Here is a 14,984-nt window from a genome sequence, read left to right on the forward strand (position 1 = left end):
GTACTGTACTGTCTCACCTCCCACGTAGTGCTAGCAAAGCTTCATATTCTGGCAAGAGAGAGGAAAACTGGTTTTGGGTCAAGTGAATTGCTCTCATTTTCACCTAGGCGCCAGGCTTCAGTTCCATTTCTCATCACCTGGCTATTTTGTAGGCACCTTAAACTTAGTTCACCTAAAAACCAAACAGATCGTTTTTAGCCTCTGAAACAAATTCCTTTGGTCCTTTCTTTACCTGTCACTGGGTATACCACTCTCCTAAGTCCTTAGAATCAAATCTCAGCATCAGGAGTTCCCGTGGGGCTCAGCGGTAATGAATCCAACTAGTATCCATGAGGATGTGGGTTTGATCCCTGGCCTCGCTCAGCGGGTGAAGGAGCCGGGGTTGCCATGAGCTATGGTGTAGGGTGCAGAGGCGGCTCAGATCCCATGTTGCTGTAGCTATGGTGTAGGCTGGCAGCTGTACTTCCAATTTGACCCGTAGCCTGGGAACTTCCATATGCCATGGATGCAGCCCTAAAAAGACAAAAACAAAGAAACAAACTCACCATCAACTTTGGATCAGCCCATTTCTGTTGAGTTGTGCATGTCCAATGGATGGACCACCTGACCTGAACTCATCCTCACTGCTCCAGGTCTACCTCCGCCAACTACCTGCTCTGGCCCCTGCCTTCTCATAACCCGCGACTGCACTGGCTCCTCGGTTGGACCTCTGCCTCCTTCTCTTCCTTCCCTGCAAGGGTACTGAGCATGAGCCCCAGTGATTCAAAGACCGTATCCCAGCCTTTTAAGGTGCCTAGTAGGGGAAGAAGGCTTGTGAGCAAATGAGGGGGCGATGTGATCAGGTGACCAGCTGGGCTCGGGTGGGCAAAGAGAGGGAGAGGTCCGAACTTTCACAGGGACAGGACCAGAAAGGTGGTGGAGAGGGAGCCTGGCTTGACCCGAGTCTGGAGAGTGGAAAGTGCGTCTGGCAAGAAGGAGCACGAGTCCACGGGAGGCAGAGTGCAAGCAGATGCGGAGGTGTGGAGCCAGGTGCAAGAGGTGGAGGGGCTGGTGGTGGCCAGAATGTGGCAGGCCTTGAAGGCCCACCGAGGGGCTGGATGGCTCCCGTGGGCAGGGGAGTCACTGCCTGTTAAAGGACAGGAGCAGGACAATGACACTTATGCGAGAACAGGCACTGGGGCCACAATGTGGACAGTGGACGAGCTCAGCGAGGATGTCACAGACACAGCCCAGGTGAGAGGCCACAGGGGCCAGGGCTCAGAGAAGAGCAGGCACTGGGGGCGAGGCGGGGACAGGAGAGGAGAGAGATGCCAGAGGTGGCCGAGGCAGACGTGACCAGTGACAGGAGACTGAGGAGGAAGGAAAAGGGAGAGCTGAGCCCTGGCTCTGACCCTTCTGATCGGGGTGCCTGAAGAGATGGAGGCCAGCTGGAGGAAGGAAAAGGCGGTCTGGGAGACGGACAGTCGGGTCTGTCTGGAAATGCTCAATTTGAGATGCTCGCGGGACACACTCAAAGGCAAGCATAAAACAGCTGGAAAGAGTGCCTCTAGGTTCTAGAACAGCGCGAGCCCAGACAACTTTCTGTGATGAGCGAAGTGTGCTAGAGATTTGTGCTGTCCAGTGTGGTCGCCACGAGCCAGGCAGCTACGTGGCACTTGACATGTGGTTAGTGCAGCTGAGGGACTGGATCGGGCCGCATTTTAGGGTATTTACCTTGCGGGAGCCCCCCGGGGACGAGAGGCGGTTCTGGCGGCGGCATCAGCGGCCTGTACGATTCCCTGCCTCCCTTGTACCAGCAAGTACCGAAGGTTTACACACCAAGGCGAAATTAGCTTCAGAACCAGATGGTAAAAGGAGGCAAAGAAAAGATACGGGCAGAAAGGGAGCGAGCGCAGAGGTGGGTGGGCACACCGGACGCTTAGCATGAGGACGCCGTGCGAAGCGTGACCCCAAGCACCCGAAGCCAGAGGTGGCTGCCAGCACGACGGAGGCGCGCGCAGAGGAGGGCGCGGCGCTGCTCGGGACGGGCTTGGCCGGCGAAGCGGGCCTCGGGCCGCGGGCCTCGGGCTGGGAGCCCAGGTGACGTGAGGGGGGATGAGGCCTGGACAGAGGAGACTGCGGAGAGGCCGAAGAAGCAAGGGCAAGCCAGCCACGGTCAAAGCCAACACAGAAACGGACCCGGAGTGTGGAGTGAGGAGGAAGAGTGCGTGTGAGGAGAGGCCCTAAAGACACGGAGTCCGACTCCCTGTGAAGGACACACGAGAGGGCGCTGGCTGGAAGGCAGAGAAGGTCACCTTCCCCAGCACAAGCGACAGGCCTTCTACCCACCTGCTTGGGGCCTGCGCGTCTCAAGGTCTGTCACTGGGGGGCCTGCGAGTCACCTTCCTCTCCTGGGACCCGCCTTTGCGCATCCTGTGGCCCACCCACACCAGCCCAAGCACAGCACTCAGCGAAAAGATCTGCTGCTGCTGACCAAAAGGGTGGAGGTTGGAAAATCATCAAAGAAGTCCATGATCTGAAGAAGAGAAGAGCCAGACCTAGCCCCCTACCCCTTAAAAAACCAGATCAGCAAACGTATAATGAGAGACCATGAAAGACTTGCCAAGGTCACTTAAGGATCAAGGATATTCTATTAGAGATTCTCATACCAAGTCAGAAAGAGAAAGGCAAGTACCATATGATATCACTTACATGTGGGATCTAAAGTATGGCACAAATGAACCTATCTACAGACCAGAAATAGACTCGCAGACAGGGAGAGCAGACTTGTGTTTGCCGAGGGGTAGGGGAGGGAGTGGGATGGACTGGGAGTTTGGGATTAGTAGATGCAAACTATTGCATTTAGAATGGATAGGCAATGAGGTCCTGCACGGGGAACTATATCCAATCACTTGTGATGGAACGTGGTGGAAGATAATATGAGAAGAAGAATGTGCATATGTATGTACAACTGGGTCACTCTGCTGTACAGTAGAAACTGACAGAACATTGTAAATCAACTAAAATAAAAAACAAAGAGATAAAAAAGAACATTCTATTATTTATTACTCTAAACTCAGCACTGGTCGTGACGCACTGCAGCATGGCTGGCTCCCTGTCACGTGAACTCTCAATAGTATTGGACTGCCCTCTGTGATTACCCTAAAAGCCTCCCTTATCAATTTAATGATAAAAATCGACCTTGACCTTCAACATGCATTTCTCTTTCAATACTAAGACCAGAGAAGGCAGAACTGTCTGTATTTTGAGCAAGAGTCCTGGGTGCTCAATGCAGTGGTTCTCAAACTGTGGTGAGCTATTGAAGCAGGTCAGGGCCTGGGCCTACGTATTTTCCCTGCACCCCCTGAATGCCTCTGACACCCTCCAGAGGAGGGACCACTGCCATGACGTCTTCGGTCATGCTCCGGGATGGGAGTCTCCAGCCCTCGTGTCGCGTGGACCATGAGGTCGGCTTCTGCCCCAACTAGGGGTCTCTGCACAACCCTCCTGTCTCTTACCTGGGGGAGTGAGTCAGGATAATTTGGAGGTGGGGGGATGATTCAAGAACCAGAATCAAGACCACTACATCTGGAACCTCCTATCTTTTCAGAGTAAACCTCATTCTATAAACAAAGCTCAAGCTCCATTTTTGCTCTGCAAGGCCTGGCTGGTTGTAGAGTCCCTGAGGAGAATGAGGGCTTTCAGTAACCTTCAGATCCAGGAGTCTCCCTCCAGGTGGTCTGAAAAGGTCTGAGTGCCCCCACATACCTGTCTTGTTCTTCCTTCTCCAGCCGTTGCTGCTCTTCCTGTTCCTTCTGCAGCCGGGCCTGTCGTCTCTTTTCTGCCAGGATCTTTGCAGCCTCTCCTGCATCAGTGGTGCCCGCTGTGGGCTTCCACGAGGCTGCTTTGGTGAAAAAGATAAGGGCAATGAAACAGTGACTGCACTCACAGGGCGGCTGCCACTCGGAATCGAAAACTCCAACCCAGAGCGCTGGAGCTACTGAAGCAGGACAGGGCCTGGGCCTATGTATTTTTCCTGCACCCCCTGCATGCCTGGGAAATGCTGCCAGGACTAGCACGATCAGCCACTGGGCAGAGAGGCTGCAACAGGCTGGCTGTGACCCTGGATGCATTTCGTGGTGGAGGGCAGTGGAAAGGCGAGGAGAAGACAGGGTCGCTAGCAAGTCTCGCAGCAGCCACCCCCGAAGTGCCTACCTGGGTGAACTCTGCACCTGTCACAGAAGCTTAAAGGGCTGAAGGAAAACCCTCTCTGTGGGAAGGGCAGAAGCTGGCTGGCTGCAGCTCAGCACCCCTGCGGGCCTCCGCAGCCAGGAGCGGGGGCAGCCCCTAAGTCTCCGCCAAGAGACCCTCAGGAGAGCGAGGGGAAGGACTCGGGGGGGGCAACTTGCAAGCCCGAGAAAGCAGCATGAGGGCACGAAGCTGTCTCTGGGACGAATCCCCCCTTTCCCAAACACGAGACAGCCACGCGGACGGAGCCAGAGGGAGGAGGACCAGCTGGACCACGGGGGCCTACCTCCAGCACCCTCGGCCCTCCCGCTCGCGTGCTTCTCGGTGGCGTGCCTGTCCGCCACGTGCTTCTCTGGGGCCTCCTCTCCGGGCAGGCCGGCCGCCTGCTGAGCCAGGGCGCCCTCCCTTTCCTTGTTGCTCTTCTCTTTGTCTGCTTTCTTCTTGGGTGTTTCCTGGCCAGAAAAGGCAGGAAGGCGGTACTTCACCGGAGACCCTAGGTATGGCGGCTTCACATTCTTTGGAGACTGTGGATACGCTTTTGAAGTTGCCCTGGAAAACCAAAACCGTGCCAGAAGATGATCACCGGGCCTGCCCACAGAACCCTCTGTTCCCAAGACACCTGGCTCCAGAAAGCTGAGCGACTTCCTCCTTGGAAGGAAGGGGCGGCACACACTCAGGAGACCCCGAGGTACCATGGCTCTGACGGGAGCATATGGCATCTAGAAGGCGGCCCTGGCAGAAGGGACACTATTCAGACACGCCCAGCTAATGACGCCAGTCCTAATTTCCCTGAAATTTGATGACAACCTAAGAATACAGCGTCGGGCACTCTCCCATCTCCTCTTTTTAGATGAACGCCAGGGTGGGGTCTGGCTTCAGCATACGGCAATGAACAAGCCTGCTCCTGTTTTTTCCCGACTATGACAAAATACGTGTAACATGACATTTACCATCTCAACCGCTTTTTTAAGTGCACAGTTCCGTGGCATTAAGTGGCATTCACAGTGTGGTGCAACCACCGCCACTCTCTCCCCATCTCCAGAACCCTGTACCCTTTCAATACTAACTTCCCATTCCCGCCTCTCTCCATTCCTCAGCAGCCGCCTTCCTGCTTCCAGGCTGCAGGAAGCTGACTATTCCAGGCACCTGACAGAAATGGAATCATGTGGTCTTGGTCCCTTTGTATCTAGCTGATTTCGCTCAGCAAACAATGTCTTCGATGTTTCTACTTCTTATTTTATTCATTTATTTAATTTTTAAGGGCCGCATCTGCAGCATATGGAGGTTCCCAGGCTAGGGGTCCATTTGGAGCTGTAGCCTCCAGCCTACACCACAGCAACACCAGATCCTTAACCCACTGAGCGAGGCCAGGGATCGAACCGGCAACCTCATGGTTCCTAGTCGGATTCGTTTCCTCTGCGCCATGATGGGAACTCCCTACTTCCTTTTTTATTTTTATTTTTTAATTTTTTTATTATTATTATTTTTTTGTCTTTTGTCTTTTTTTGTTGTTGTTGTTGCTATTTCTTGGGCCGCTCCCGCGGCATAGGGAGGTTCCCAGGCTAGGGGTTGAATCGGAGCTGTAGCCACCAGCCCACGCCAGAGACACAGCAACGTGGGATCTGAGCCACGTCTGCAACCTACACCACAGCTCACGGCAACGCCGGATCGTTAACCCACTGAGCAAGGGCAGGGACCGAACCCACAACCTCACGGTTCCTAGTCGGATTCGTTAACCACTGCGCCACGACGGGAACTCCCCCCTACTTCCTTTTTTAAATTCACCTTTACTGAGATATAATTGATATCTAGTTCCTCTTCAAGTTCTGAGAAAAAAAATCGGCCTAAGGGTGAAGAGATAGGACGTCTTTCTGGAGGTTCTTAAGGTTTAAAAGAATCTCTCCTGCTACTGGAAAGATGCAAAAGAAGATGAGGACAAGCCCATTTCTATCCAGGGAAACACCATTTTGCTAAAATGTAGGACCCCATCTTATGTCTGTTGGCAGGCGGCCCATCACAGGTGTGCTGGCCCAGGCCTGGCTCCTAGGGAGCGCTGGCTGTGGACCATGTACGTACGAGCCTGGCCTCAGTTGCCGAGTGTACCCAGAAGTTCGCAGAGGGATGTGACATTTGTACAGAGTACTTTCAGGAGGAACATAAAGTAATCTGTTCGTAAATGACAAACTGTCACTCTCAATCCTGTAGCAGGCTGAACTATATGAAACTGCTAATACTCAACTGATTTTGACCAATAAAAAAGCAATAAAAATGGCAACTCAACATAATATTAAAGGCCAATTTCTCACCAGAGACTTAAAGCGTTACCTAATCGGATCCTGGCGATAAGGAAAAAATATGATGAGATCAATATTAAACTTGGTAGTGAGCTGGAAAATACTCCTCAAGTGGTATGTGGCCTGAATAACATGCTGGCCAGCTTTCCAGTGATGCTCAGAGTAAAAAGGTCAATTTTGGGGCCCAGGAGAAGACCTTTGCTCAGTCAATTCTAGGCTGAGGGCCACACAGTGATGTGATCACTTAGCCAAATGAATACGACCTAAACAAGATGTGAATTTTTTATTACTTTTATTTTATGGTTTTTATTTTTCCATTATAGTTGATCTACAGTGCTCTGTCAACTTCTACTGTACAGCAAAGTGAGATTTGAATTTTTAAAATTCAATTGAGTCAGCATCAACCATTTTGCTGATATGGAATCATCCACACCCCACTTCCACAGTGAACTGTCCTGCCTGCCCCTCTCTGGCAGTCTGCTCCTGAGCTGGACCACTGTGACCCCAGAAAGAATCACTTTATACAAGCCACACTGCCTTCCCTTGCGTCATCAACCTGTCAGACCTGGAGATACACAGAAACCCTGTGACACCCTGCCCACGGAGACTGTTCTCCCTCTGACCTTGGGCTCAGCTGATTCAGGCCCCACTGCGCCTAAGGGACCTCTCAACGACGAGGAGTTTCTTTCCACGTGCACTATATAAGCCTGGTTTTCTACGCCTATTCCTGGACCCTGACCAGAGAAACGTCGGACACAGACTCCTCTTGAGCCTCCTCCATAGACCTACACATACGTACCAGGGTTTCTCAATCCTGCTGCTACTGACACTTGGGGCTGGAGCATTCTTTCTTGTGGGGCTGTTCTGTGCACGGTTTAGAAGTATCCCTGGCCTCAACCCACTAGATGCCAGCAGCAATTGCTAGGTGGTGACAATCAAAAATTTCTCCAGACACTGTCAAACGTCCCCTCAGGGGCAAAGACGGTCCCCAGCTGAGACCCACAGAGGTGAGACACACACACAGATCCTCCTCACATACACACACTTTCTAGCTGTGTAAAGCAGATAAAAGCGGAGCTGCTCTGGTTGGACGGGCAGCCACACCCTCTGAGACAAGCCTATGAGCCTCCCGAGAGCCTCAGCTGGAGAGGTAACCATTAGCGCCTTCTGCGTTCAGAGGGAGCCGCACCTGGATCCCTCCCTCGGTGATGTGGAGCCCAGATTTCCTCTAGAACTCTCCAAAACTGCGTCCCTGCTCCAGCCCTGCCGGCAGAGTGCTGTCTACACCCCAGCCACTAGGCTGCTAAATGTAGAAATGTACATAGGAGTTCCCGTCGTAGTGCAGCGGAAACAAATCCGACTAGGAACCATGAGGTTGCGGGTTTGATCCCTGGCCTCACTCAGTGGGTTAAGGATCTGGTGTTGCCGTGAGCTGTGGTGCAGGTCGCAGACGTGGCTTGGATCTGGAGTTGCTGTGGCTGTGCCATAGGCCAGCGTCTACAGCTAGCCTGGGATCCTCCACATGCCGCGAGTGCGGCCCTAAAAAGAAAAAAAAAAAAAAGAAAGAAAGAAAAGAAACACACATATGCATGTATATGTGTGTGTCTCTTAGTTGTCAAAACTGGTATGACAGGTACAGTTATTATGGTTACTTTATGGATGAGGAAGCTGGGGTCAGAGAGGTTAAGTAGGTCATGGACTGCAGTCTGAGCCCATGACTCCCTGACTTGACTTCTGACAACTCTGCCCTACCCCCTGTGCCACAGTGGTGGCTAAGGCAGAGTCTGGGGGGTCACCATGTCCCCCAGATAATCATGTCAGAATTGGCACAGAGTAATGAGCATGCAAGAGCTGTCAGATATAAGTAGTGATTAAATATATGATAATATAAAAATCCAAATTATCCTCACAGATAAGAATGAATCAAAAGCAAAAGAACTATAATGGGAAACTGCAAGCCCTGCAACCTCACAATGACAGCACTCCACTAAAAGCATCGTTTTCTAATCAGCTGCAAAAACCCGGATTTAGGTTCAAACAGCCTGTACATCCATATGGCAAGAGATCTTCCGCTTGGCAATACCCTCCATTCGTGCTGTCATCCGAGGCTGTAATGTTGCTATAACCACCAGGAGGGTGTCTTGAGGGACCTGGTCTAATGCACTAGGCAGATAAAAACATGTTACCTACTCTTTGGAATGTCAAGTTCATGCTTTGTGCAGCTCCCGTCCAACTACAGGGCAGGGGCGGGCAATGCCAAAGAAGCACGCTTGGGTATGGGATCAGGAGAGAGAGGCGCTAGGAAAGACGGCTACTTTATGTAGAGGACACCGACAGAAACGTCTCTTCCCATAAGCATTCCTACCTTGACTCATTAAACAGGAATTCCTGGTACTGAAAGGACTGGGGGAAAAAAGAAAGAATTCCTTTGGAACAGATAAGCAATGAGATCCTGCTGGACGGCACTGGGAACTAGGTCTAGTCACTTAGGATGGAGCACGACGGAGGATAATGTGAGAAAAAGGATGTATATACGTGTGTGTGACTGGGTCTCTTTGCTGTACTGTAGAAAAGTGACAGAACACTGTAAACCAGCCATAGGAGTTCCTGTCGTGGCGCAGCAGAAATGAATCTGACTAGGAACCATACGGATGCAGGTTCGATCCCTGGCCTCACTGAGTGGGTTGGGGATCCGGCATTGCCATGAGTTGTGGTGTAGGTCGCAGAGGAGGCTCAGATGCTGAGTTGCTGTGGCTGTGGTGTAGGCCGGTGGCTATAGCTCCGATTCGATCCCTAGGCTGGGAACCTCCATATGCCACAGGTCTGGCCCTAAAAAGACAAAAGACAAAAAAAAAAAGGACTGGCAAAAAGCATCATCCTACAAGGAAATTGCTACTTCCTTGCCCTCATCCTCCTCCCCAAGGAGGGACGCATGACTGCTCTGCTTGGTGAGATGGAGCTAAGGTGCTGGGCGCACAGCACCCAGTCTATTCACATGCTCTCGGGACACCCGCCTACAGCGAACCCACATCTGCGCTTCCTTCAGCGGTGCCCAAAGAGGCAGGCTCCGCCCGGGCCCATGGTGTGCGGTGCCTTGGCCACACATGCACAGATGCACGAGGGGCTCTTCTGCAGACACCACGCCCACCAGAAGCGTCCCCAGGATTGGACCTGGGGGAGTGGGGAAGAGGCCTGAACTGGCTCCAGGCCCAGTTTACACTAGAGTCCAGGCTTCGTGGCAGAAAGCCAGCATGCATCTGGTCTACATGGCTCACTCTCAGAAGGGAATGGAGCTCAATGAAGTGACACCCTCAGTCCGTGTAAGACGGACAGGCAGGGCCGGACTCCAATCCCAGGGAGCAAAAGCTGCCTGGCCTGGCTCGGGGAGCCTCTGATGGCTTCAGATCTACTCAGCCCTGAGCAGCCTTGGGTCAACTTGCTTTAACAGACCAGTCATGCGTACATTCTATTCATACCACAGACTGTAAGATTTTATTCAAAATAAAACTCTGCCAGTTATCTATGAGCACACATCTAAAAATAATTTTCACCTGAGAGGTAAAGGTAGATTACTTGGGGAAAAAAACTCAATATACTAAGGAGTCTATTTACACTCCCCGTGCCCAATAAACAAAACAGATTAGAAAACACACACACACATACACACACAGTTATAGGCACACACAAACATGACCTTCGAATTAGAAGAGCATAAAAAGTCATGGATTTTTTTTTAACAGTTAGTGACCAAAATAGAGAATACAATCTTAGAAGTTCCCTATTTTATCTCCAAATTTGCTGCTCACTCACTCCTTCCCTGTGTGGATTTAGTTCCCTGCCAGGCCACACGCAAGCGCTGTTGACCATGGGCAGCTTGAACCAGGCAATGCTGGTCCGGCAGGCTCCGAGGCTCTCTGGCCCCCTGCTCACACTAACTTATTGCAAGTCAAATGAAGTCTGGCAAAGTTACCGTTTCTCCAATTTCCTAGAAATGGATCACTTGGCTGATGAAATAAACAGAAATTAATCAGGGGAACTCACTGTGCCTTCATAGAGTTTTAAGTAGGTTCTCATCTACTTAATAAGGGTCTATTTGATCATCACAATAACCCAGTGAAGTAGGTGGGAAATTATTACTAACTGCCTTATTTGTCTTTTTATGGTCGCACCTGTGACATATGGAGATTCCCAGGCTAGGGGTCGAATGGGAGCTGCAGCTGCCGGCCTACACCACAACCCTAGCAACACCAGATTCAAGCTGCATCTGGGACCTACACCCCAGCTCACGGCAACACCAGTACCTTAACCCACTGATCGAGGCCAGGGATCAAACCTGAATCCTCACAGAGAGAGCACTGGGTCCTTAACCCACTGAGCCACAATGGGAACTCCTAGTAACTGCATTTTACATAAGAAAACCAAAGTCCTAAAAGCTTAAATGACCTTTCCTAAGAAGTGTAATCAGACGGGAGAACCAGGGCTGGCACCCAAATCATTTGATTCCTAATACTGCTTTTTCAAAATAACTTTTCCACTTTAATTTTTAAAAGTTCAATACCTCCAATGATAATCTAACAAAGGGAATTCACAAGTTTTGCTGGGGTGACAGAGATAAGCCTTCCTGATGCACAGGGCAGGTGCCTCAAACCTCAAACCTCCATGTGAGTGAGGTTCCGAGACTGGCAGGAAATAGAAGCAAATACCTCTGTAAGTACAGCAGCAAGAATAACTCTCGGGAGAGGACTGTCACGCTTCTGAACGTGAGTTTATGGCCACTAAGAACCCCAAAGGTCTTTTTTCAACATCTTTGAATCTAGTGCTATTTTATCCAAAGCCACTTGACTCCAGACACAGTGAACATAGCCCACCCAAAGTATGGGAGGGGTCTGGGAGACGTCTATTTGATAACGGTCACATTTTACAACTTTCCAGAGAGAAAAAGAACAATTTAAAACGAGTGAAACCTGTGGATCCCACCTTAACCCAGGGATCAGAGTCACCATCACAGGTAATGAAACCACCTGACATCATGGCCTCCTGATACGATGCGCTAAGGAACCAATATCCCTTCCACCGGATTCCTGCCCCAAATATATAACCTGAGTTTAATCATGAGGAAATGGCCAAGTGGCTCAAAGTGAAGAGCAGTGTTGGAAAAAACAAAACAAAACTGGCTTGTGTTCTTTAACAATGTCAAGTTCATAAAGAAAGGCTGAAGAACCATTCCAATTTAACGGAGACTAAGGAGGCGAGACAACTAAATGCAATGTGGGACCCAGGGCTGGATCCTGGATGAGGAAAAAAAAATGCTACAGAGGATCGCATTGGGACAATAGGCAAAAGCTGTACACAGTCTATAAATTAAGTAACAATACCACGGCAAAGTTAAACTTTCTGATTTTCACAACTGTACTGTGGTTCTACAAAAAAATGTCTTTAGTCGTAGGGATAAAGGGTCACGATGCCTTCAACTTACTCTCAAATGGTCCTGGGAAAATTGTATGTGTGCACGTGTATGTGTGTGTGTGGAGACTGTGTGAGAATGAGTGGGGGGATGAGAATGACCAAGCAAGCATGGCTAAATGCCAACAGGCTGAAAGGTGTGCAAGAGTTCTTTGCTCTAGTCTTGTAATCCTTCTGCAGGGTTGAAACAATTTCAAAATAACAAGGGTTTAAAAATTTGTCTAAAGTCAAATTATCCTCTAGTGAGACTGACAGATGTAGAACTAGGACTGGGTGAGTACTTAAGTATGTCTGTGAGGAGGGGGTATAACTTAACATTTGCAATCATCCTTTTTAAGAAAAACTTCAGGTGAGAATGTGAAAACCTGAGAACGATGGTGGTACAGGAAACCAAGAATTTAAGTGTCAATGTGGGGAGCCCTGATCCACTGTAGATGCTCATCTGTAGGCAGAGATAACCAGGCCACACGGCTACTGGAGAAGCCTATGGGAATGGTGCTCGGTAATGACCAACTGCAAGTCCTCAGCCACCAAAGGACTCTTCCATGGACCTGGGATTCTGAGTGGGAGCTGCTCATTTTGGGCCATCCATACAACTTCAACTCAATTTTTTCCCTCGTATGTACTGTTTTATTTCTAATGTATGATAAAGTAAAATTAACCTACATTCCAGATAGAGAACTGACCTCAGAGATATGAGCTATTGCTGAAAGTGATTATCTCTGGAAGATTATCTTTTCCAAAGAAGGTCACAATAACATCTCCTCTCATTCCACATGATCTTTGGGATTCATTTTCCCATCCCGTGGACTCTGGAGTGGCCCCGCTGCTTTGAGCAAGCAAATGCAGCAGAGAAAGAATGCTGTGCCAATCCGGGACAGAGTCCTCAACTGGCTTGACAGCCTCTGCTTCCTGTCCGGGGGAATACTCACTGCTGGGGACGCTCCCTCTTGGAACACAGCCGCCATGCTGCGAGAGACCTAAATCAAATGAAGAGGCTCTATGTCAGCATTCTCTTCTGGTTAACAGCCCCAGTTGAGCTCCAGCCAACAATGCCAGCCTTCACTGCCAGCCTGGTGAATGGGGCATCCTGGACCTTAAGCTTAGGAGAGGCCCTAAGCTGTCACTGCAGCACCAGCTGGCGCATGGAAAACCCTAGGTGAGAAGAGCCCAGTGAGCCTAAGTCAATCCACTGAACAACCACACAAAAGACCCCAAGAAAGACCCTCCCGAGTAAGCAGAGCTGTGAGAATTAATAACAAATTGTTGTCTTATGCCACTAAATTTTAGGGAGTTTCTTAGAGCAGCAACGGACAACTGAAACATTCCCCATCAAAATGACCAAACTAACTTAGAATACATTTCTAACCTGAAACCGTTAGAGAATAGCTCTAGGAGTTATTCTCCTAGGAGAATAGGCAGAAGAACTAGGAGTACAGGCAGCACCAACACTCAAAGGCAGAGACAGGCTGAGTAAATCCACTCAGCCACACTCACTTCCCTTCTCTAGCTTACAAGAAGAAAGCTATGCTTCATCTACAGCTCCGACGGTGTTGTGGAAGCTAGTTTGCTAAACACCCATGCAAGTACCCAACAATGCCAACCAACAATGAAAATGAACTTGAACACTTAAAAGAGCAATGCCACTGAAACACACAGCCGCCAAAGAGCAACGTACTCTGAGACCCCGAAGGAGAACAACGCGCTGTCAGAGCCACACATCACATGGCCTGTCTGGGTTTCTGGATAGGAGTTCTAGGTGACTGACTAGGCCTCCCATCTAAAGCCATGTCACTTCCAGTGTGCTTTAAGGATCACACACTTGGTCTGCACAGAGGGAAGGTCGAAAATGCCACCTTGGTTGGGGTTCATTGCGTGTGACACCATTTTAAAAACCAGTGTTTCTTTCTTTTCTTTTTTTTCTTTTTTTTGTCTTTTGCCATTTCTTGGGCCGCTCCTGTGGCATATGGACGTTCCCAGGCTAGGGGTCCAATCAGAGCTGTAGCCACCGGCCTATACCACAGCCACAGCAACGCGGGATCCGAGCCGCGTCTGCAATCTACACCACAGCTCACGGCAATGCCAGATCCCCAACCCACTGAGCAAGGCCAGGGATCAAACCCGCAACCTCATGGTTCCTAGTCGGATTCATCAACCACTGAGCCATGACGGGAACTCCCCAAGTGTTTCTTTTTCATCTTTCTTCAATACTGAGTATATAAAAGAATATTTATAAAACATAAATGTATGAAGAATGACATAACAAATACCCACACATGCACCAACTATTTCAAAAGAAAGACGAATGATACCAGGATCCCCCTGTGCCCCTCCTAGATCCCATCCCTTCTTCCCACTCAGAGGCCACCATCACTGAATTTTATGTTTGCCGTTTTCTCACTTTGTCTAAAAATCATTTCACCACATTTATATTCTTTTTTTTTTTTTTTTTAAGGGCTGCACCTGCGGCATATGGAGGTTCCCAGGCTAGGGGTCTAATCGGACCAGTAGCCACCGGCCTACACCACAGCCACAGCAACACAGGATCTGAGCCGCATCTGTGACCTACACCACAGCTCACGGCAACGCCGGATCCTTAACCCACTGAGCGAGGCCAGGAATCCAACCCGCAACCTCATGTTTCCTAGTCGGATTCGTTAACCACTGAGCTAAGACGGGAACTCCCACATTTATATTCTTAAAAACACTTTGGTTTTGCACATCTGGGAAATCAGCGTAAATGGAATCATACTATTGACATTCTTCCACTATGTCCCTTTTCTGCTCGACACTACCCTCGTGAGCTCTACCCACAGGTTGTGGGCAGCTGTATGCCATTCTTTTTCACTGCTGTATAATTTGGTTGGATTTTCAGAATTTCCTTACAATCCACCTGACTCACCACATTGCTTGGACCTGGCCTCTGCCCAGTATGGTTCAGCACTAACTTTCTTTCCGTACATTTTCAAATCAAGAAACATTTGCTATTTCTTAGACCTC

At 49.8% G+C, this 14,984-nt stretch overlaps 1 protein-coding gene across 1 annotated transcript in view; it reads right to left on the reverse strand.

Moving 5' to 3' along the window:
• Window positions 1-14,984, reverse strand: part of MAP7D2 (MAP7 domain containing 2) — a 98,844-nt gene that overhangs the window by 14,278 nt on the left and 69,582 nt on the right. Inside the window, exons 9-10 of the mRNA XM_047765346.1 lie at window positions 4,514-4,776; window positions 3,748-3,880 (exon numbers count right to left, since the gene is read on the reverse strand). Of these exons, the coding sequence (XP_047621302.1) occupies window positions 3,748-3,880; window positions 4,514-4,776 (396 nt within the window). The remainder of the gene's footprint in view (window positions 1-3,747; window positions 3,881-4,513; window positions 4,777-14,984) is intronic.

Source organism: Phacochoerus africanus, chromosome X (assembly GCF_016906955.1).
Source record: "Phacochoerus africanus isolate WHEZ1 chromosome X, ROS_Pafr_v1, whole genome shotgun sequence".
Lineage (NCBI taxonomy): Eukaryota > Metazoa > Chordata > Mammalia > Artiodactyla > Suidae > Phacochoerus > Phacochoerus africanus.